Source organism: Phalacrocorax aristotelis, chromosome 14 (genome assembly GCF_949628215.1).
Source record: "Phalacrocorax aristotelis chromosome 14, bGulAri2.1, whole genome shotgun sequence".
In the NCBI taxonomy this organism is placed as follows: Eukaryota; Metazoa; Chordata; class Aves; order Suliformes; family Phalacrocoracidae; genus Phalacrocorax; species Phalacrocorax aristotelis.
The window spans coordinates 9,691,373-9,715,631 of NC_134289.1; the positions used below are offsets into that span (position 1 = coordinate 9,691,373).

A 24,259-nucleotide genomic window follows, 5' to 3' on the forward strand; every position below is an offset into this window, starting at 1 on the left:
TTGTAAACATTCGTTGAAGTGTCTCGGTTTTTTCCAAGATAAAATAAGGCATGGGGAAGTGTAAAAGATTTAGTAACTTCTTGTTATCAGCATAAACACAAACATCATTACACAGACTGATGCATTAAAACAAAACAAAACAACACAACAAACTTTTGGCACTTCCATATGTAGAGAAAGACAGAGCAAAACTCCAGTCTATGAGACAGTCCTGGTTCTACCCGGGTAAAAATGAAGCCATAACAATTTGCAGAGGCTCATGGGTCTAACTGTTGATCACCCAAAGTGTGCATAAACAAAGGAATTTCTAGATAAAAAGAAAAAGAAATAAGTGAAGAACAAACACTGCATTTATAAGGGGTCTTTCTTCTGAAGTCATAAGCTCCCCCAAGATTACTCTAGAAGTCCTGCTCTAGGAAAACATTGTTCATCATGCGTTATCTAACACCTTCCTACTTGCTGCCATTGGGGAAAAAGTAGTTTGCTGAGATAGACTTTATCTGATAATTATTATTCTATTTTCTGCTCATATTTCTCAACCTTTGAAAAATATTTTCTAGAGAAACATATGAAAGAAGTGATAGTTAAAAAGGCATTTGATTCTCAAATCAAGAGGTTGAGTAACTATGGATATACTGGTCTTGTCTGATGTAGTGCAAGGAAAGAATATAACTATTGGCAGAAGCAATGGAGCTGCAGGAAAGTAAGAAATATGTCACACCAGGATGGAGATGACGGGACACTTTCTCATCCCTCATATAACTGCCTCCTACAGACAGTGAAACAGTGGTGAAGAGAGACCTGTGAAAACAGCAGAAATAAGAGAATTGAGCTAAAGTCCAGAAAAGGATTAGCAGAAACATGTTTTGAGTGAATGCTTTGAAAGGGGAAAGGAAAAAGCATCAATAGTCTTTTCCTTCACTTTGTTCTGACTGGTCACCTGGGTTGAGTTTAGGAAAGTTTTATTAATCAGCTGAAGATCTAGAAATTCATTTGCTGGCAGCACCAGCATCCTCTGGAAAGCGTCATCTGTCCAAAAAGGAAGAATAAGGTCAACTGCTGTCTAAAATTTTTGCCTTGCATTCAAGTGATGTGGATAACATCAACATGGCTCAGAGCTCCCCAAGTCCCTTAGAACTCTCACTTTCTGTCTATGGCTTCTCGCCACTGATGAAACGTATACTCCTGCTATATTTCAAATATTTTTATTACCTCTCCTGCAGAAATTACAAGACCTTTCCTTCCTACTTCACTTGTCCCTTCTCCTCAGCTGTGAGGGCTTCGTCTGACAAGCATCATCATAGCTGAGAACAACATAACCAAATACTTTGCAGCTGCAATTCATTATAGTCATTTCTCTGTGCTTACTGCCTCCAACTTTTCCAAACCATGATTTTTTCTGTGGATTGAAAAGATAAAACGTCCAAAAGCATCCTGTTCTGGATGTTAATTAGAGTTTAGTTTTATTTTTCAATTAAAGCTTACAAGAACTTCAGCTGCCTTCTAACTACTGAATATTTTGCCTTCCTATGGATTTGGAATCTGTGTAATACTTTAATTCTATAGCTTCATGCTATTTATTTTGGATTTCTTACTGAAAACAGATTTTCACCAATAACAAACTGGTCCCTGACTTTTTTAAATTTATTTATGGTTAGTACTATACATAAGGAGCAAAATAAAGCTATTGATGGTTTTTCAGAAGCTCGAGTTATTAAGCTCAGCTTAGTACAAGATCAGCTGGCTTATTACCTTCTATCAATGAAAAAGTATGTTTGATTTTGCAAGACCCATTACAAATACAACTTACCTTTCTGCTATGGACCCTGCAGATATGTTGCAGCATAGGTTGTGTGATTGATTTTTTTTGTTTGTTTGTTTTTAAACAGGCAGAGCAAAATAATTGCCTCCCTTATCTTACAAAGGATGTTTCCAGTAACAAATCTGAGGACTAGATTTGCTTGTTTTGCAAGGCCACAACAGTATTGATTGATATTCTGTTTGTTATCCACAAGGATTCTAAGTTGCTCCTGCAGGTGTTCACCAGCTATACCTCATTTTGTAGCCACGACCAAAGTACCTGACACTTCTCTGTATCAAATCTCACCAGGCAGAGTGCCTCAGATTTCTCTAAATAAACTGGAACTACTACAATGTGTTTTTAACAGTCTGGTTACAGTTATTAGTTTCTATAAAGCCAGCATCAAGTCAGTCAGTAAAAACATTAAAACCTCATTCTTTTATTAAGTAATCACCTTACACTTTTCCTTTATCTTCTGCTGTATCTAAACTTTTCCTGTTGCTTTTTACGACCCCCGGTATGAGTCGTTTTCCACCTCAGCCTCATTTTATAATAGTTTACTTTTTTTATGCCTTTACACTCCTCCTTAGCCCTTTCTTTCACCACTTTTTATTTAGGATTCCTCTCTGACTTCAAGATCTGTAAAGACAACCCATTGGAACCATAATGATGCCTTATTATCCCTTCATCTTCACAGAACTCCACAGTTCTTTTGCTGTCTTTTACTCATCATATTATCCAAAAGCACTACTAGTTCCCTAAACTTGTGAAGTTGGACAATCTATTTACTGACGTCCAATATCCCTATTCTCCTTTTCTCACTCCTTCCTCTTCTTCAGAGGGTGCATGTTACCACCTCACAGCCACTTTCACACCAATTATCTTCTGACTTCCTCAGCCCATTCTTCCTTAGCCATAATGAAACCTGAACTGACGGCTGCCTTAGCTTTTCAAATATGTACGGATACCATTGTCAACCACAGGAGATTGTGAAGCCTTGTCTGTGTCCCAGCATTATTTTTTCAACTGCCAGGGAAATTAAAATCCTCCATTATTTCAATTTCTTGTCTTTTGAGCATTTCTGTCAAAAATGCACTTTCAAAATAGTCATCCTCTGTGTATGTGTTTTGTGTATTTCCATGCAGCTGTTGGACGAGTTTGAGCCTCACCGCTCCTTCGCTTCAGAGGAAGTACATATGGCTGGGACATGCAATGCCACGTTGCCCTCTCTTCATCTGTAGCCTGTCCTTTACTAAAAATTATCTCCTATCTCAACCAATGGCCTTGTGCTTTGTCCTACCATGTCTTACAACTTACAATTAAACTTCTGAACAGTGAAAGTTTGTTGAAAAAGAAATTAAAGGAAGGATGAGATAACGGTTAAACAACTCATTTATCAGTCAACTTCAGTACCCATTCCGTTTCCATGACGGGCAGTTAATTGCTTTGTGTACTTTACTGATTTACATGTAAAAATAATGAATGTTTAGAAACTTGGAGTTAGAATTAAATATATTGATATGAAGGAATAAAATAGTGTATTTAACTTGAATTTTTTTTTAGTCCGAAATCCAATTTTGCAGAACAATTTATTTTCTCTTTTCTCTCCTTTTACAACGGAGGAAATTTCAACACCATGAAATGCCCCACAAAAAGGGAAACAAGGTTTCTGGTGCTTTTTATAGCCCCAGACCTACTGCTGCTGCTAATAAAAAAGCAGACACAGACTCCGAGAGCATTGCTCCTAGTACAACCACACACAAATTCAGTTTCGAGTATTGCTCTTGTGCCTCTCCCACAGACATATGCCCTGGGCAATGCACAGCATTTTCTCCAAACAGGAAATAAAAGAGAAGGGGGGAATGAAAAATGTCAGAAGGAACCAACAGAGATGCTTGATGTTAGGCACCAAAGAGAAAGAAATGTAAGAGAAAAATAAAAATAAGAAAGAAAAACAGGAAAAAAAGGAAATAAACACCCAGAAAGGGGAGCACCTACAACTGTGCCAGTCATGCCACAAGAAGAAATAGCACGCATCTATCAAAGCTGGCCACTTCATCAATGCTTAAAGATATAAACAGCAAAGGTATAAGCAGAACACCAGATACGTTCTGACAGATATTCTTTAGGGTCAGAATTGCTGGTCTTTGGCAAATCCCAACACAGTCAATGGTAATAAAACATTTTGGACTATTCTTGAGACAAAGCTAAGCCTGGACTAGCCATTGTTCTGAAGAGTTGTTTGCTTTTGCAAGGCTTTATATAGAAATCACAAATATTCTTGCTTTTAAAAAGCTACTTGGCATGTTTAACCCAGAATTCAGGTAGAATCATTACCCAAATGAATGCAAGGAATGATTTAGTAATAAAAATGATGGTGAAATGTAAATCTAAAAGGGGGAGGGTGGTTAGAAAAACATTTCTTTTTTCCTTCAAATTTCCTCTACTTTTGACAGCTCAGCAAGTTTGAAACATAAAATGTCTGACACGAGAAAAGTTAACATACTTACAAATATATATTTTTAAACAGCAAGGTTTTTATTACTTTGGCTTCAAAAAGGGATGTGTGAGGGCATGATATTGCCTGCAAAGACCCATCCCTGTGTATTCTCTTACCCTGAAGGACTTGCCATGTAATGTTTCAGCTTTCCAACCCCATACAATGAATCCAGCTCCCAATTCACTAGCCTTTTTCTAAAGATGACTGAGTCCTTTTGCACCACCAATGGCATCTAAACTGAACAGATACCTCAGCACAGAGACTTGGGTTATTGAAAAGTAGCAAATGCAGGATCTTGACAGTACAGCTCTATAATTTGAGACCAATTTTTATATTCCACAGCTGTACATTTGTAGTGTAAAAAGCTTACCAGCCACACAGTTTTAAGTGAGCTCATCATGAGCTTAGTGGTGTTGTTTACCTACCAAAATGAAAGTGATGGAACTCCAAAACTTGACTCCTATCCTGCCATATGTGACAGAAGCACAAGGGAAAGAAGAATAAGGGGGGGGAAAAATAAACAAAACCAAAGACCCCTAAAAATATTTATTGGATACTAAATACAGAAAGAGAAAAGTTGTTTTAGTTCAAATAAGACAGTTGAAATTATTGAAATAATACTGTGCTATATAGTAATTTTTACTATAGCAAGATAAGTCCAAGGTTCAAATCCTCATTGGCTTATTGAGAGGCGGGAGACAGGGCAGCTTGTGAGAAGGTGCTCAAGAGCAGTAGACCTCAGGAATCTAACCTGTACCAGGCTCTTAAATGGTTCCCTGAAGTGAGAAAGGCCTAAAACCCCCTGTTTACAATCCAACACTTTCTACAAGGAACCTCAATGGAAATAATCGTCACTGCGTTCTCTTCCTGCTACTGCCCCTCGAGGTCAGTTAGCCCTATACCTCTTTCCTTGCAATGGGATCATCGGGTCACACAGATCATAGGGTGAACAGAAAAGTGTAGGATCTTCAACCTGCCTGGGAGAAAAAAAGGACTGGCTAAGTATTTAGTCCATTTACAGAATGGTGTACGTCTGGCTTGGTACTCGTGTGGAATTACACCAAAAAGAGCTGATTTGACTGTTGGGAATCAAAAGTTAATTCCATTCTGCCAGTCACAGCACCAATCAACATCCAAACAAGGAATAACATGTCTTCCATCAAGCACCCATGCAGTTCTCACTGATACCAACTGGAAACATGTACATGGAAAGCATAATCGGTCTGTCCTTTTGCTAGCATGGGGGTGTGCACACTACTAAATAAGAAGCAAGCCCTAAGGAACCTGCATCTTTCTACAGATACATCCATGTGGATGCTTAACATATCTTCTTTTCACAGTAGCTTTAAACGCTTTTCTGTTAAAAAAAAAAAAAAAAAACAAACAACAAAATAAGACATTCCCTCCTCTTTTCGCCCGCAAAGACTTCTCCGAAGTTTCATGAATTTGAAAACTTTCTGTAATCGTCTGTTTGATTTTAACTGCATTTTGAGATATTTATAAGTACATGCACTAATATCTTTCACTAAAAAGATTTACGTTTTGCTATCACAGCTTCCCTACCCAGTCTTTCGCCACAAAATAGAAAAAAGTTCCCAAAATAAAAGCAGATTTGACACCCTGTGTGAAGCGCGTGTGTGTGTGCGCGCGCGTGTGTGCGCGTGCACACGTTTGTGCACGAGTGCTGAAGGTTTTCATTTGTCATGTTACAGGCTCAGGCTTCACAAAGTGACTTTTAACACCTGAACAATAACAGCAGCATTAACAAATTCACAAACACTCCCTCTCTATAAATGTTTAGGGAAACATGCACTGTATTATCTTTACAGCAATAGAAACACTGACTCTCTGGGCATCTTGCTGATATTTTGTAGTGGTCATTACTGCAGCTGACAAATCAGGAGGTGCTTAAATGTAACAAGAACTAGAAACAATTTCTAGAGCCTTTATAAGCAGAGATTTCACTCATTTTCCCTAACCCCTATTTAATTGCAGAGCCTTTCTAATGCCACACAATACAATTTGTAGCTACTATTAAAAGTAGCCTATCCAAAATTATTAGCTAGGTACAAAGAAAGGAATGAGAAATTAACAAAGGAATTGGTTATTAAATTAGAGACTATGCATTTGTAATATAAAAAATAAAAGAGTGAACACAGTTCTTTTTGACTTAGATATTTTACTATCTTTTAATGAATCATTATTAAAACCAGAAATATATAAAATAGTGCCATTTATCCTGAACAATCAGTGATTTATAAATTATTATATATGGTACAACATTTCAAGCTTTCCATTGCCTTTAAAATATGAGTCTGCACTGATTCCCATTAGAGCATTGTGGTGCTCAGGTAAAATAAATAGTCATAGTAGCAGGACAGGATAACATTTGCTGCAGAGAGGAAATATCACATTTTAAATCTATGCTATCCTGGATCTTGGCCAAAACACCAACACAATTCCACACTGGAGAAGACCCGAGTACCATGTAAATGCATATTCAAATGAGCTACGCTTGCAACTAGCCTCAGCGCTCCTTCCTCTCCCCGTATCTGAGTGCAGGCTTTCGTAGCAGTGAAGGCTGAGATTCTGGCAGGTATAGATGCATGTATCTGAGGTTTCTTTTGAGATATTCTCTGCTTCCTAAATAGCTAATGAAGTAGGGTCAACATGAAGGTAAAAATGAAGTCTCCCAGCTGCTCTGGGGTATACTGGAAGCTTTATTTTGACCTTTGGTATTCCACCTATGCCAATTCAGCTCAGACAGACAAGCAGCAACACCGGAAAGTTTACATCTTGTACCCTTCAAAAAGCAAAAATGCTAAGTGTGTGCTCAGTTTGGTGTGTCAAAACAAATGAAACAAAAGACTCTGATGAGTGAATGTACCAAGCTATGTTGTCTCTTTTGACTTTCTTACCTCATTTACATAGACCCAGTGACTATCCTTTGATGCAAGGTTGGTTTCCACAGCCTATAAAAATAAAAAGAAATATAAAAATAAAAAAAATGTGAAACATATTCCAGAAAGAACTTACATAAAAAGATACTATAAAGATAATTTTGATTGCTTTCATTGCTGTTGGCATTTCTGCAGTATAGTTCTTTTCATCTCTTCCAGTGCAGCTTTACGGAATGATATCTTATCGTTGGTAGTCACCTTTCTCTGACTTCAGTACCTAAACCAAAGTCCCCTGTACCATGAAGATATCCCTTAGAGGTACCACAAAAGCGTATTGGAGCAGGGTGGTATATCACCATGAGAAGGGATCGTATGTTGAAGAACGGCACACAGAACATGCAGTTAATGAGATTTAGATTCCATAAAATATATATAATAGACCTTAATAGGCTGGGTTTCTTTTCAATATGCCTCCCAAAATATACTGCTTCTCCCTCATTACAACTCTGAGACAATAGGTCAGTTAACTGTTAGCTAACCTATTTAATGAAAAACACCGCTCTGAGACACTCAAGTGAAGTTCATGAGTCACCCTCTCTCCATGTTTGCGTAAGACCCAAGAGAAAGCTATGATTTGCATGGACGCTTTTTCTGGCTTCCTAGTGTGGACTTGGATAGTCACTACGTCTTATAAAGAAACAGCTCATCTCATCGGCGAGCATATTTATCCATATACATATAACCGTCATGGTTCACAAAGACACTAAAATTGGGAAAGACTGCACGAACTGTACTGAGCACCTCCATGGAAAGATTTGGCAATATACATAGAAGTTTCTAACTACCCCCTTTGTTTGACATAGATAAGCTCACTTCAAGATACTTTACAGTCTAATAAAGCAATATCAAGCATCAAGAGGTGTACACTACAGTGATAATGATATTGTTAATGCCCTGCTTAACACACGGTTAAACAACTACTGTGGATTCATCTCACCTAATAAAAAAACAGGACAGTCCCAGAGCACACATGCATTTCAGGAGGCAGTTCATTACACAAAGTTTAAATGTCCCTGCCTTCAACCACTTCTTTCTTCTGTGCCAGTATGACCCCATTTATTGAACAGATATTCTTATGGCTGTGTTATAAATGGCCCTATGAATCACTGAAATGAACCTGGTTAAAAAAACCACAAATACAGAAGAAAAAAATACTTCCAGTTACTGTATTTTAACCTGGATAATTTCTGCACCCTATTTATTATGTGTGGCCTCAAAAACAATTACACTGGTACAGAGAGGCTCTTTCGACTGTGGCACTGGGCTGGGCAGGAACATCATCAACCACCTTCCTCTCCAGAACACATTTGCATAATAAGCCTCTCAGATATCTAGCATCAGATGGGATGAATCACCTTCTCTCATGACACTGACTACAGATGAATGGCTTAGAATAAACACCCATGACTTAGAAGGCTCCAGTGAAATGACAAGATATCCATCCTTTATATAGGCAAAGGGAGTACTGTTACCTGATCCTGGCAAAAAAATAAAACAAAACAAACAACAAAACAACAAACCCAAAAAAACCCACAAAAGTAGTATAAATTACTTGCCTAAGTAACTGTGTTTTAAAACGTTATTCATTTGTGTATCCTACAGAAACCTAAGGAAATGTGAGCGACACACAAACCCCAATCTATTTCTCATGTCCACAAGGCGAAGTACTCCTTTAAAGAGACAAAAATCCCAAAACAGAAACCACAAAGTAGTCTAAAGAGAAAAACCCAACACAGACAGGGCACCGGATTTCTCAGCATCATCATAAACAGCATTATGGAAAATTAACTATCCCTGGTGTCAAAGCAGATGAGAACCACTAGAGACAACAGTTCTGACAGGATAATCCACTCCTAACCATGCAGTGAAAAATTGTCTCCCTTGGTAATTGTCTCCATTGTGCTTCTTTTAAGCTGGCAGGAAAATTAAACTGACCACCTAATTGAGGAATCGCAGCTATTAGGAAAGCGTGAGGGCAAAACCCTGTAGATTTTCTCCCTATTCACCCCTCTAACATATTCAGACAAAGCCAAAATAGCCAGGTGCTGTAACATATAGAGGAAAAGCAAAGTCCTGCCAACATCAGCAAAGCAGAACTAAATAATGCTCAGGTGCAGAGTTATTGCATTGGCTACATTTTGTGATTTATCTGCAACAGTGAGTAATTTGTATGAATAAATGCTAGGTCTGGGGAGCCACAAGAGCCAGGGAATTTGAAATGAATTGCTGTAACTCATTCTTCTGGGTTCACATATCTGGCCCAAAGTTTTTAAAATGAGGTGCCTAAATTTAGGTTGCTAAGAGTTTATCTTTAGCCATCAGTGTGCTAGACCATTCAGCACCTCCTAAAGAAGTCAATGGCTCTGCAATCTAAAAGCACAAAATGTATTTAGAAACACGACCATAGGTAGGCAAGTTTAAGTATCTATAAGTATCTTCTGATTAGAGCTGCAACACGTCGCGTGAAGCACTATTCTAAACCCAGACATGCTAAGAGGAAGCAGAAACTTCTTGCAATTTGTGCTTCAGATTTTGCACCATCTTTACAGACTTGCTGTCCTAAAGAATCCTAAAATGAACCACCGAAAGACACATCAGAAGTTTCAACCTTCTGATAGCACTGGCGTAATGGAGGTGTATTGCTGGAGGCTCATAGAAGTTAAACAGTGTGAAGAGCAAGGTCCTGGAGACCTGCGATATCATAATCAAAATCTATTCAGAATTCTTGGAGCAAGAAAGAAATTACATGTTTATAACTCATGGAGTTTCATTTTCTTTAAAGAGGAAAGTGTATCAGCACTCGGTCACCCATTTTTAATTAATTTTTAATTATTCAAGCTGTTCAAGATCTTGCCATTTTTTTAAGCTTGTGCCTCCATCCATTCAAAAAGAAAAAATTTGTCTATGAAACATCCTGAAGGATCTATTACAGCCTATTTCATAAATGCCCCCTATATTAAGGAAAGTAGGCTAGGAATTTCTGTATGATCACTGTGGCTGAGGAAAAGCCCTGCCATCTATTGAGGCAGGATTCATGTGCTAAAGTATGTTATGGGGCTTTTCTTGTGGAAAAAAAATTGTTGATATAGGTGCAAAATATCCTAGTTCTTTATATACTTAATATGTACATAGGGTCTAGTTGACACTTGGGAGTAATGCCTCACAACATTTCTGTCAAATAGAAAGTCTGCTTTTGAGATAAACAGCACACTGGAAATTAAAGAACATCCGTCTTTCCTTTATTTTCTCTTAGACTAGCAAATAGCTTCTACAAGTTTTGAAAAAAGAGGGATTTTTGAGACTGTGTGCCCTTCTTCCTTCCCAGCTACCTTTCAACAGCCAATTGTTAAAATGCAGAACCTAAACAGGGGATTTATAACTCACTCAGTGGACCACTGTTAATGACAACACATAAATGATATTAGAACCAGGCCAGACTGGGAAGAGGGGAAGGGGAGCAGTAAATGTAGAAAACCATTTATAATTTCTCAGTAGAAAGCATTTGCAATAGAAGTGAAATAAAGAGACACTGAAAATCAAAATACAAACATTAAGATTTCAGATCTCATACCAGCAATGATAAAAGAATAAAATACTTCATGAAAAATGATCAAAGATATTTTCATGTATACAGCTTTGTTTACTTTTAAATGCATAACTTAAAGTAATTTACTGCCAATAATCCATGACACTATTTTATTGGAATACAGCAGAGAACAAATATTTACATTGCCTTTATGAATACGTAACGTGGTTCATTATTTTATCTAATGGCAGTTGCAGGATTAAAAGAAGTTATAAAAGTAAGCAATAAATACTGCTATGTTCAGAAATAAAGCAATTCTGGAGGAAAAAAAAAAAAAAAGAAAAAGAACAGAAATAATCCTTTCCTGACCATCTCAAAAAACCTGAAACTGCATGACATGCATCTCCAAGCAGATAATGGCTGGCTAGCGGTAAGGAAGGCTGTTTCCCACAATACCTGGCAGCTTTGCCAGAGTCAGCACCTTGGCATTAACAGCAAAAAGCAGGCTGTGTAGAAAAGAAAGTAGGGATGGAGTGGCCAGACACAACTTGGAGACACAACTTAGAGGTGGGTGTTCCAGCAGACATGGGCAGACTCCAGTGCTCCAGTGACAGCAGGATGTGCTGAAGGGTTTAGGCTTACATGCATCTGTGTGATAGTTACAAACCTGTTGTCTCCTTACTGCGTACCCAGGGGACAGGCAGTAGGAATGCCTGGAAGCCCCGTAACCAACCCCGGGATCCTAGAAGGAAATGTCTAGCAGATGGCAAACACAGATGGTCCTGTTGTGTCTACATTTTTGGAAACAAGGGCTGCCACCCTGAAAGCCATGATATAAAAAAAAGAAAACACCAGAGTGTTTTGCTAGTAGGGATATCAAAGTAGTAAAGGGTATTACTTGTACATCCTTTACCTTAATGGTGAAGATAAAGAGCATCATAGCTTTCCAGAAAAAAAAAAAAAAATGAATGGGAAGGTAAGCTGGGGAGTTGACAGTGAGAAAATAATTTGGAAAGAGTGTCCTAAGAGATATCAAAAGAACACAAAACCAAAATTGTTGCCAACTGATGACTAATTACAGTTGGCAGCAGAGAACAGATAGACCTGCAACGCAGTGACTACTCCATGGAGGCACCGGCGGATACACCTGACCATCTCAAGACCACAGCACCAGGAACCAGGCCCCATTACAAAGCTCCTCCTATGCAGCTGCTTCGAGCTTGCAACCCCAGGCAGATCCCTGCCAATGGCCGCCCCGGGACACTTCCAGCAGAAATCCAGGCGCAGAGCGGGCTAGCCAGTGGGCATCTGAAGAAAGAGCCTCCAGGAGACCTGAGTTCTTTTTAGAGATCAGGATAGTCGGGGGTGAGGTTAGGAAATACTCAGCTTTACTACTATGAAATAAATTTTAAAAATAGATATGCCTTCATCATAGGCAAATATCACAAATCTCTGGCTCTTCTGAGGTCATTTGTCATCTTTCCCTTCATATTTCTAAAGCAACCAGGATGACAATGACAAATAAACCTCTTTTTTTTTTTTCCCTTTTTATTATTCATAATGAAGGTATAAGTAAAGGGCTTGAAGTAATTATGTATAAATCTCAGCTCTTTGCAAATCTTTCATAAGGGATCAGTCTCAGCCTTTACAATTCATTACTTGCTCACTTTAGATTTGCCGCTGGACAGGTTTCAGAAGAAAACTGTTTCCAGCTTTTATTGTCCCAAGCAAGGTTGTAGCCAGTGACCTGCTTCCAAAAGCAGCTTTTTTTTTATCCCTTCACACCCTCGAAGAAATTTTTTAAATACTGTCTTTTTTTCCCCCTGACAAAAAAGAAAGAAAAATTCTTCAGAACCACTTTGAAATCTAATATAGTAAAACAGCAATGAGGGAAAAAAAAAAGTCACTACCTTCTTTATAGCATTTTATAAGCCTGAGCCAAACCTAACTCCAGCTGCTGACTTTCATTGCAGAAGATGGACTTAAAATTGTCTTTGTTCTTGATTTAAACATCCAGAAAAATATCCTAGGAATCAGGGAACTGGTTTAGATCCCAGAGAAGAGATACAGACCAAGCTTCCAATGCAACACATCTGACAGTAATTAACTGGATAATATCAAAGTGCAACTGTTTATCTAAGAAGTTTTGCATATGTCTTGGATATAAATAAGTTAAGAGGGGAGATATGAAGAAGTCAATTCTGGCAGAGCAGATGGGTTCAGCCTATATCCCCCAGATACCCAATTTAGATTTAGAAACTTCTTCCATTAAAAATGTGCAGTTCACATCCAGGAGTGACTTGCATAGGTAATAGAACTTCACAGAAAAACAATTTCTCTTTAGCAGTTGTTGAGATTCTTGCACTTCATTAGAACCCTTCTTTCCTTTGCATTTTAAATAAATACCTCTTGGCTCAGTATCTCCAGAGGAGCATAAATCCTATAAAGTTTACCAGATTAAAAATAAATAAATAAAATTAGCATTACTAGTCACAAGAAAGTATTTATAAAAATTATTTTTTAAAATGTCCTTATAGTACGTATAATGTACTAAAGAATACTCCAAACTGATACTGTTTCTAAAGCTTAGTTTGTAATGATACCACTAGCACAGCGATTAACAGAAATTTTTCCAGAGCATGGTACTCTAGAAGAAAAGTCATAAAACTAAGACATTTTGGACTAAGAATCACAAAGAGGAAAAACTGACTTGCAGTAAACAGAATCAGAACTGTAAGTTTACTTTTCTCATTTTTTACAGGTTATTTAAAATTTCTAAATATCATTTCAAAGTGAAATATGAAATTCTTCCTTCTCTAAATGGTAATGTGGGAATTTAAAGATGTTCCATGACATACTTTTTCATGTCAGAAAATCCCCTGAACTTGACCCTTTCTTACTGAACATCATTCTCCATGAAGAATTTGTACTTTTAATATAAAAGGTTTCGTAAAAAATTCTATATTCTTCTTTTCTCTGAACATCATCCTAGAAATGTGCACGTACACATTTTTAAAAAATGCTTAGCAGGCTCACTGAATCCTTATCTTTCAGTGATCACTGCTTCATGTCAATGATACAGTTCATTTCCCTACACTTACAACAGAAGCTGTCAGTTCCAAATCTTAGTACATATTAGCTTTGTACAAGAGATTAATGAACCACAAGCATAACTTGCTTTTAACTGCATTTATTGATGAATCACTGTATGTATTGTTTCATTCTTGGTCTACACTCTATAGACGTATTACTAAAAAAACCTCACTCACTGGGGATGTTTTTCCAAGTTATCATGCACTGTAACATTAAAACATGAAGCCTGATATTCCTTTATTGCTCTTCTTCAGAACTGCTTTGTTAAGAAAAGCTATTCTTCCCTCGGTGGTACTGACAAAGCACAACTAATTACTGAAAGTTTATAATGAGATTGGATGGCATTATAACCATTCTGGCCGCCTCCAGTAGTTTAAGCCTACAAGCCTGGCATATTCAGCATGAATCTCCCACAAAAGATAGGCCAAATCGGTCATATAGGTCGCTATACGTTTCTACTCAGATGTCTGGTCATTAGTCTGGGATAGCTATCTAGTGTTCTTGTTCCTCACAAACTCTGGAATATTTCATTTTTGGTATCTGTCCAAGTGATCTGAGACGATCCTTCCTTGACCTCTGTCTCCATTCATCCACAAGCTAAATAACTCAACATAATAAAGGGAAAAATAAAAGGGGGGGGGGGGAGAAAAAGAAAGAGAAGAAAGAAAATAAAAGTGGGAGGGAGAGAAAAAGATTAAAAAACCAGAAAACTACAGAGCAACTTCCCAAACACCATCCACAACTGAGTTCCATTCGGTTGCTAATACGGCATTTCATACAAACAGGAGTAAATATGACCCACACCTTCACCAGCTTTTAGCACACACCTCTGCAGTTGATGAATGCTAATTAGAAACTGTACCTGACATTTTGCACATGATTTGATAATAACCCAAACTGAAATATACTAATCATATCTTTTAATGTTTGTACTGCACTAGTTGCCTGTTACTTAGGTCATGGGTGATCAGAAAAAAACGACATTGAAGAAAGCCTACATAAAAAGTTTAATGTTAATCAAGCAAAACACTGGAGTTGAAGAAAATTATGAGGAAGAGTGGGAGAAAAGGAACTACACACTACAATTTCTCCTGACTACATGGCCGTAACATTCTTGAGTAGCTATTGTAATATATGTGGCATTGCCTATTGTTTTAGCCTTAATTGCTTTAAGATAATACCTTGGGATTCCTGTTTAATCTTATTCCCATTTTATAGGTAACGCTTATCATAGTCAATCTCTGTTGCCGTTCCGTTTAATGCATATTCCACTGAATGATGCATAAAAGTACTGTATATGGAACTCTTCCAAAAGCATTCAGTAAGAATTTACTTTTCAAAGCTCAGATGCCACTTACTATTTAGAACGACGGTAACTGTTGACCATTTAACTACAAGGCATAGTGGTGACACTGCGTAATTGCACAGCTGTCAGAAAGCACCATTTCCGTAAAGATACAAATCTAATGTTAAATAAAGAATATAACCTCTCAGAAATCTTGTATTTAAAATTTTACGAAAGCTACACACTGAGTTGACTTTGATGCCCCAATAAAATCTTTGGAAAGAATAACTAGATATTGTTCACTTAGGCGCTGGATGATTTTTTGAAGGTAACAGTTTTGTACATCTGTATTCTATTAAAAAGTCTCACCTTTTTAGAGACAATTTTCTAATGCTTTGTTAAGAACTGTACTCCTGAAAGAGCCACACTACAGAGAACAAACTGAAATTCATCAGAACCGGCTAGCATTTGAGGCTCGGGGTTTTTGGCGGGTTTGCTTTGGTTCTCCCCCTGCCTCCCATTAAGAGAAGAAATCACCTGAAACAATTTAGCAGTTTAAGTTTTCTGTTTGTTTGGAATTCCTACATGGGGTTGACTACACATAGCTGTGAAGGTTCAAAATGGCTTCTCAGGCATAGACTCTTAGTAAATACACCTATTTTCAGCAGGGATGATTGCTCTCTATTCTCATAATGAGTAGCCATAGCACAGTCAGGGTATAACACGTTTCATTATATACCACCAGTCTCGCACACTGCGGCCTCTCAGCTCTGCTGAGAAACAACACCTGAGGCTCCAACTTCAGCTTGCACTGGAAGTCCGATATAGCTTTATAGAGCTGGCACAGAGTTTTCCAGAGTAGAAACAGCAGATGGTAACTAGGTCATTAAAGACGATGCAATCTCCTTACCTAACGTGCACACAACACCAGACTGTGAAAACGTAACTTATACATTCCTAATTTCCTCTTTTAAAAGAAGTATGCTTTGTCTTAACAGCACGATAGCTGAAGTTCCCAGAATCATGTATCACGGCATAAACCCTGAACTGAGAGAACCAGCTATAGGGTCAAGACACCACTTTGATTTTCATGAACTTAGAGTTTTAATACCAATTCATTGCTTCTGGCACAAAGTTGCCAATCACACTGCAAAGCTGTTATTTTACATGGGTTACAGATTTTTAAACTATGAACTTGGAAAGGTATATCCGCATCGAGGGTGTCTGTTACCCATCTTTTCATCTGATCACATACATGCAGTCTCGTCACTTAAATTCTTTAAAAATCCTGTCTGGTTTTAAAGGAAAGAAGATGACACTAGTCTTGCCTCAGCCTCAAATATAATCACTTTCAAACCAGTCATTTTCTGCCTACAGCACTCTTATTTTAAATTGCAAAATAAATACGTAAATAAAGCAAAATCGTTACAGGTCTGAGGACCTTCATGTCAGTCATAGTGCATTTCACATGCACAAAGAGGGCCGCAGGCTGTGTGAGCACTAAAGAACACCTTAAGATCATCTTAACCATCTCAGACCAGAATATTCTTCCCGATCAGCTCTGCCAAGAGAAATGAATATTTGCTTTTCTTTATACTGCATGAGGATACTTGGCTAGCGATAACTCTTTCAGGCTGCTCTAGGAGGAAAGAAACCCCTGGGGAGCAGTAATGATGGCAATGGAAGGGCTAACTCTCCCTTTGTATATCCACAGTCTTAATGGCTTTATGCAAAGCCTTACAGGCTAAACAAAGGTAAGCAAAGGCAGCAGTCACCTGGCGCTGAGTACACATACAGCACAAAACCAATGAGAAGCAGGCACAGAGAAGTCCACGTTTTCTTGGCAGATTTTTCTTCCAAGTAGGTGTTCAAATATTCACCATTTGGGTCAAAACCCGTGAAGTTTTGCACCCAAGTTTTCTCAAAACTTGCAGAGATGCAGTGGAGCTCCTGTGGTTATCTCCTTACTGCCAGTCTTTATCAGCTTTATCTTAGGCAGCAAGAATGATATTAAAAGTAAATACTACAGTAATGGGGGATGAGCAGATTTGACTGGAAAACATACTTATGTTTCCTAAATGCTTGCATACAGTTATTCAGAGGAGTATGGCAAAGTTATTAATTTAAAAATACTTATTTCATCCTTTGAAACAATTCCCACTTCACCTAACACACACAAGCTCACACAGTGTTTGCAAAGCTATAGACAAATGGGTTTTTTGAGAATGAACCTTTCTACATTGCCTGGAGCAACAGCTTATCTTTTGGCTCCAGGGAAACCAGCATTCATTACAGATTATGCCTTGATTCTGTTCTTGAAACCAAATCATTTTTAGCATTTTAACTACTGTAATTTTCTTCCCATTGTTTCCGAGGTAGAATTTAGACAAGACCCAGATTTGTTTTAGAATTTCCATGTACCTAAGCTTCCATACAAATCCAGGGGAAGAAAAAAGTGAAACTAATAGGGTTTTAATTTACAAATCTGAGCATGTTTGACCTGTGATATACTATCCTTACCACTGCTTTCCATTATTCCATCCATGCAGGTGTGAAAGAACTCACAGTGGAGACTTCTATTACATCTATCTAAAGTAGCCTACACCTAACTGGCAAAAAATAAAGTACACTATATGGTATACCATTTATGCAGAATGATTTATATAGAGGACCATGAGTGTATGTTTTAAGCTTCTTATGACCAGCTGAGGGGAAAAAAATCCCAACAGTCAACAAATGTTATGGAATGAACAGTTTTTAATTTAACAATTTTGTTTGTGACAAACTATGACTAGAAAACAAAAATTGTTTCAATGTCTATCCCATGAAAAGGGATTCAGATTTCAGACTAATATATGAAAGCATTCAACAAATGTTAATTTGTTTTTCTGAAGACAAAGTGAAAGCAATGCGTTGTGTATCAATACAACAAATAGGGCTGAACAGGGAATCTGGCATGAAATTGATCCTTCTTGAGGGAAAATCTATGGTAGATAGAAACAGGAACCAAGCCTATTGGCTGATGATAGCTTTGTTCATAAAATCTGTGGTGTCGTCAGATCTCCCAGTCTGCAGAATCTACTTAGGCACACTGAACTTTTGAGTAAGACAAAAGCTATGTATTTGATAGAATATTGCGGGTATCTTCGGCTATGGCTGATGAGCAGTTTAACTGCAAAACTATATATATATTTACCTAGGAAAAAGTTTAAAAAGACAGTGTCTTGGAAAGTCAATAAGCAGAAAGTGTCAAAATGGGAAGTTTGTGAGAGCTAAATGTAATGTTAAGGAGCGGAGGGAAAAAGGCAACATCAGAACGGACCATTATTTTTATACCAGGGTTACATCTGTTTTTATAGGACACTGAAGAGAATGTGACAATAAGCATTACTAGCTGAAAAAAACTGAATAAAGTCACATCATTAAGTGGTTACCTGATGGGAACATCACACTGTCACCTGACAGAAATCATGGAAGAGAAGGACTAGGGACTAGAGATGCATCTGGAGACACGGGAGAGATTCAGAAATGTTTTGAAGAGAACACACAGGAGAAAATATTAATTTGATATGATGTGCATTGTAAACACCTGCAAACAGAAACACTTGGAGCATGTGAACGCAAAGACAAGTCAGAAGAGCGATCAAATATGGCAAGAGAAAGAGTTAGTAACAGGGCAAGACAGCTGCATGGAGAAACAGAAATGCTGCACAGAGCAAAGAGACAAGCAAAAAAAGAGACCAGATGAACCCCACAAGTACAGAGGAAGATAAAATCCAAGGGCTGAGACCTATGGGTGATGAAGACAACATACAGAAGATTAAAAAACACAAATGAAGGAGAGGGGAAAGGGAACAGGGGAGGTAGGAAGTAACCACAAACCAGATGAAGGAAAAACAAAATTGAGAAGATTGGAGATTCACACAGTCCCAGGAACTGTTGAATTGCATGAGGGACAAATTGACTGGCCTGTCATCAGAGAGCACAGAAGGAAGAGGTCAGCAAGCTAGGACAAGAAACACTGCTTTGAGGCAGAAAAGAAATAAGAATGAATTAAAAAAAATCTTCGTTCACTTAGGCCAGGTGTCATTGTAAGGTTACTGCTGGGTAAAGTAATATTTATACACAGGTGAGATAGACGCACAGTGCAAATTAAAGTAGGATGCAGCTAATGAAAAAGGACAGAAAAAAAACTTGTCATAAAAAGAAACAGTAAGTGTAACCACTGAAGAGTATTCTCATTAAAACAGATCTTTCTTAGGTGAATCTTTCAGATAAGACTTTCAGTGCTGGCCTTGAGGGGCTAAGTCTGAAACTACTAGAAGAAAATTAAATATTAGAGAGCACACAGGGCTCACAGTCTCTAAAACTACTTTTAATTTGTGAGGCACTAAAAATATGTTAATGAAGATACACTAACAGCTACCTCCAAACAGAGAGGGCAGTGCAAGATGTAAAAATAACAATAAGAATAATACAAATACGATATGATATGGAATGATATTTATAGCAAGATAACAGATAACAAAGAAATAAACAGGGACACCGTGGTAAAACAGACTTAATCTGTGTAATGTGGGAGAAATATAATCAAGGAAAGAAACACTTCCTGGGATAGTGGCCCTACAGTCAAAGCTGAATATAGAAGGATAATACCTTTTCAATAAAAAGTTCTGCACGGGTGGTGTGCATTTAATACATTTTAAAATCCTAAAGCCAGAGGAAAAAGAAAAATTGATCTTGTTTGATAGCCCAATCACGAGTTAAATGAAGCTAAGTACAAAGTTCCTAGCTTCATAACAGAGGACCTTAAAGAATTTCTAAATTTCCTCTGCCATCCTTAGGTTTCTCAGCAATTACTCCTTTTTAACTTGAGAGCTTTAGCTGGTTATTTCATATTATCATTGATGATCCTGACAAATACTATTAATAGAATTAACTGTGATCGAAAACTAGGAAGTTTGATAAATACAGAGGTATTTAGAGAACGTTTAAAAAGATGATGACTTCTGAAACCAGATAACGTGTAATTATGGTGAAATTCACTACTATGAAAAATAAGGTCATGCACTCAGAGAACAAGAAACATTTTTGCATTATTTGAGACTTCATCAGTTTGAAAAACGCCAAAGGCTTCTTAGAGGGTGGGGTTTTTTGCCTGTGATCTAGCAATATTTGTATCTATGAACAATTAGACCCTAAGATGTACCAGCTGATATGTTACCAATAGAGTAAAAAAGTATTAATACCACAACGACAGACTCCTGTAGTCACTAGGAGGTTGAGAGTAGAGTTTAAGTTTAGATAGTTTAGTAGCAGAACCATGAGACAATATGTTTGCTCTATTTCAAGTACTATTTTAAGTACCTCAGTAGGATAAAAACCAAAACATCGCAACTGCTAAATTCACATGGCCATGCTAGCACAAAGACATATGGTTACAAGTAGGATCACAGATATTTTCTGCCTGAGAATACAAAGGTTGCTAAGTATTATGGTAGGATTCTTAATTCATCTCACAATGGTAGTGGCAGGTGAAAATACCCGCAGTTCAATTTCAAGAGACTGCATGATCAGTTTACGAAAGTGATTATGGAATATATATTTATGTATAATGGTGGCCTCTGTTCTCAGGGGACAGGAGCAACTAAGTTAATTTCTCATCCTGTACCCCTGAGACAGTATAGAAACCCAGCAGCAGACGCCTGGGTTTTATAAGACGACACAAAAATATATACTTTATACATTTCAGCAGAGCTAAAAGAGTTAATATTGAGTCCCTGTTTCTATTAGGAACTCAGGCATTCAAGGTTTAATATCTCAGACATTCCAAATTGCGTCTCCTGGAACTTGGCAAGCATCTTGTCAGCTTCAATGCAATTTGTTTTTCCAAACCCAAATTGTTTTTAAAAGATTAAGGTGTTCTAATTTTTTAAAGCAATAAGTACAAAAGCAGTAATCCTTTACTATTGTGATAAGGATTGTCTACAATAATCTTTATTATTTACAAAGCCTGACTGTCAGAGAAAAGGAACTAATTTTTCAAAGTCTATTTAGGTAGCTGAGTCCCTATTTTCTGAATTTAGGGCTGAGAAAAGAAGACTGATTACTTCAGCTCTGAAGGACTTGGATTAAAAAAAATTATGCTGTTCCATGGAAACCATACGATTCAAGAATTAATAATGTAATATGGGATGAATTTTACCTCCATTCAAGTCAAGGGGGAGAAGATTTCATCCTCGGGAGGCTTCTGTCTCTCAAATACTGCTTCTAATCCTCCAAAACTGATAGATTTAGAATGCTGTATTAAAAGCCACTTAGCACATATGATTTAGTAAAGTAACTCAACAGGTCCTGACAAAAGACTACCTGTTACAAACATACGCACGCCAAACATAAGCAAAGAAATTGTAGACTCTACTGTCTTGACGAAAGTAGGTGTGACGGCATTCTGGGGAGGGGAGAAGCCCACACACTTTCTACTATGTGCAGTGTTCAAATCAGGTTGGTACCAATCTGAAACTGGTGACCCCAAGATGATATAAAAAAGAGTTTTCAATAGAACAGAGAAGAAACAAGGAAAGAATAATGTATTACTATTAGATCTTTTTTTCCAATTGGAAATTAAGGCAGAGAGATCAAGTGCATGACAAACATCACACACAACACATGACAGAACAAGGAGCCCAATTCACTTGTCAATGTTCAAGGCCTTCAATGGTAATCCTTGCTTTAAACATCTGTATCCTTTCTTGCCTTCAGTAACATCAGAAGGATCCATCACAGCAAAGGATATGCTGAACCTACTGCTTTCTGCTCCAGAAGAGGGAAAAGACAACACACACTTGGAGGTACTCTGTCAGTGTCCCAGACCCCTCACCAGAAACACATTCTTACCCTTGTCCCATCTGCTATCTCTGCTTTAAGAATACTTTAAAGGGGTGTACTCTTGGCTACGCACATAAATCTGTGCCTTTTATGGCTCTCTCCATTACAGCATTCAAACTGAAACCAAAACCTTAACTTACAAGAATATCACTGCAAGTGTACACTTGCAAATGATACCCTATTGCGTCATGCCTGCAGCTTCTGCTAAGCCTGTGATTTCCTTCTTTCAACTGAATGCCAGAAGGTGGCAGAAGTATTTTTCCCTCATGAATCTGAAGCCCACAGCCAAAATTGTCCAGCCACAATCCAGATCACCCTGCCCTTCCCTGGATAGATATACACATGTGTTTGAGTATATGCACATTTATGTGGATATACTCCCACACATATGTATACCCACACAGATGTCTGGAGATGGGCACATAAAACAAACAGAAACAGGAAAATCGAGGGAAGAAAACCAAGCCAGCAGTAACATCCAAAATAATCAGCTCCAAGTATAAAGGGTATTTTAAACGAAGTTGTATTCTCACAGCACTGAACAGGTACACGGAAAAACTGACTCCTGGATTTACCATAAAATTCCTGGAAAAATATGAGCAAATTTTCTCAAGTTCGTTGTACTGGAATAACTAACTCCATATTATACATGTGCGTTTACAAAGATACACACATATATACATGCATAAATCTAAGTACTGTAAACCTAAGACTAAATCTAACCTAAATCTAATCTGTAAATCTAAGACTGACACAGGTAGGCAAACTACTGTTGTAACTGTGCCAGGGATCTGCACCATCTAGAACAGCAGAACTGATATTAGTAGCTATGCTAACAAGTAAAAATTGTTTGCATACATTTTGGCCATTAATTTTATAGTTTGGCTATATCTAGGTAGGATTTATTGGTCAAATTATACACTTACCTGGAAATCCATATAAGTCATTAGAATGTGCAGTTTGTTTCTCTTCTACCTGTATGTCATGCATTGACTCCCTTCTGTGGTTTTAGGAATAAGAAAACATAAGAGGGTGTTCCTTTTGGAAGGGTATGAATATGTACATTATTAGGTAACCATTTGTCTGCTTCCGAGAGAAATATGCCTTTCGCACCCAGGGCAACAGTTCTGGGACAAGTGGCAAGGAGCCACCTCCCCCGCCAGATTTACTGTTGCCCTGCCTTTGAGAGCACATTTCACCACCTCAGTTAGCTGTGTCAGATGAAATACCACATGGCTGAGCTCTGTGCAGATTGCCTCTCACAGCAGCCTACGTACCATGCTCAAACATCAGCTTCCCTAACCTCCCATTGTTCCCTGTTTCTTTTCATTAAGTCTATCCAGCAATTCTCTCTAAAATCTATATCTGGGCTGTCTCTCTGTCAGCTGACTTCTTCCTGCCCCTTTCAACAAGCGCAAGACATTACTCACCTATCTGCGCTGCACAGCTGAAACAGAAAAACTATCAGTCAAGTGAGAAGACTGCAGCACACTCCTGTGCTATTATTTTGCTTTCCCTTAGCTACTCCATACTCCCTATTGCAGAGAAAGATTTATTTCCCAAATTAATTACAAGTACTCAACCAGTCTTTATTCTGAAACCCTCACCAGCTTCTTCCTCCGTTCCAAACCCAGAGACAGATGGAGCCGTTTGGCCCCATCTGTAGATAAAACTGTAGACACATAAAACTCTTCCTCTCTCTCTCTCTACACCACCCTTTTTCTCTTGCCTTCCTGGACAGATTGAAGAGTCTACAGCAGCTGTTCTAAAACCCCACACCACTGCTTTTACTGCTTTTTTTTTTTTTTAAATGAAAGACAGAACCCGGTATTTTGAGCCAAGCATCTCTCTTGTTTTCTGAGTGTTGGCTAAATAAGATATATTAGGCTTAATAAGGTATATTAAAAATTACTTTGATTTCCAACCCAAGCTTTTTAAACTCAGTTTTAGTTAGTCCAACACCTTTACTCTTCATACTTGAGCCTTCTTGCTCAGAGCACTCTGCCTCTATATTTGGGATGGCCAGCGACAGGATTCACCAGCTCTCACCCCCTCTGTTCTTCAGGGATGTGACCTTGCACTACCTCAAATTGTGCTGTGAGAAATGAACACGCAAAACAAGTCTTCACCAGCTTTCAAAAGCCAGGTAAAATTATTATCTACCCATCTGCGCATCTAGTTATAAAACAGGGAGGACATTTGCTCT

At 38.0% G+C, this 24,259-nt stretch overlaps 1 protein-coding gene across 3 annotated transcripts in view; it reads right to left on the reverse strand.

Annotated features, from left to right (window-relative positions):
* GRID1 (glutamate ionotropic receptor delta type subunit 1) overlaps positions 1-24,259 on the reverse strand; it is a 537,290-nt gene that overhangs the window by 118,200 nt on the left and 394,831 nt on the right. For all 3 annotated transcript variants that reach the window (XM_075109572.1, XM_075109574.1, XM_075109573.1), the window contains exon 5: positions 7,220-7,273. In XM_075109572.1, coding sequence (XP_074965673.1) covers positions 7,220-7,273 — 54 coding nt within the window. The remainder of the gene's footprint in view (positions 1-7,219; positions 7,274-24,259) is intronic.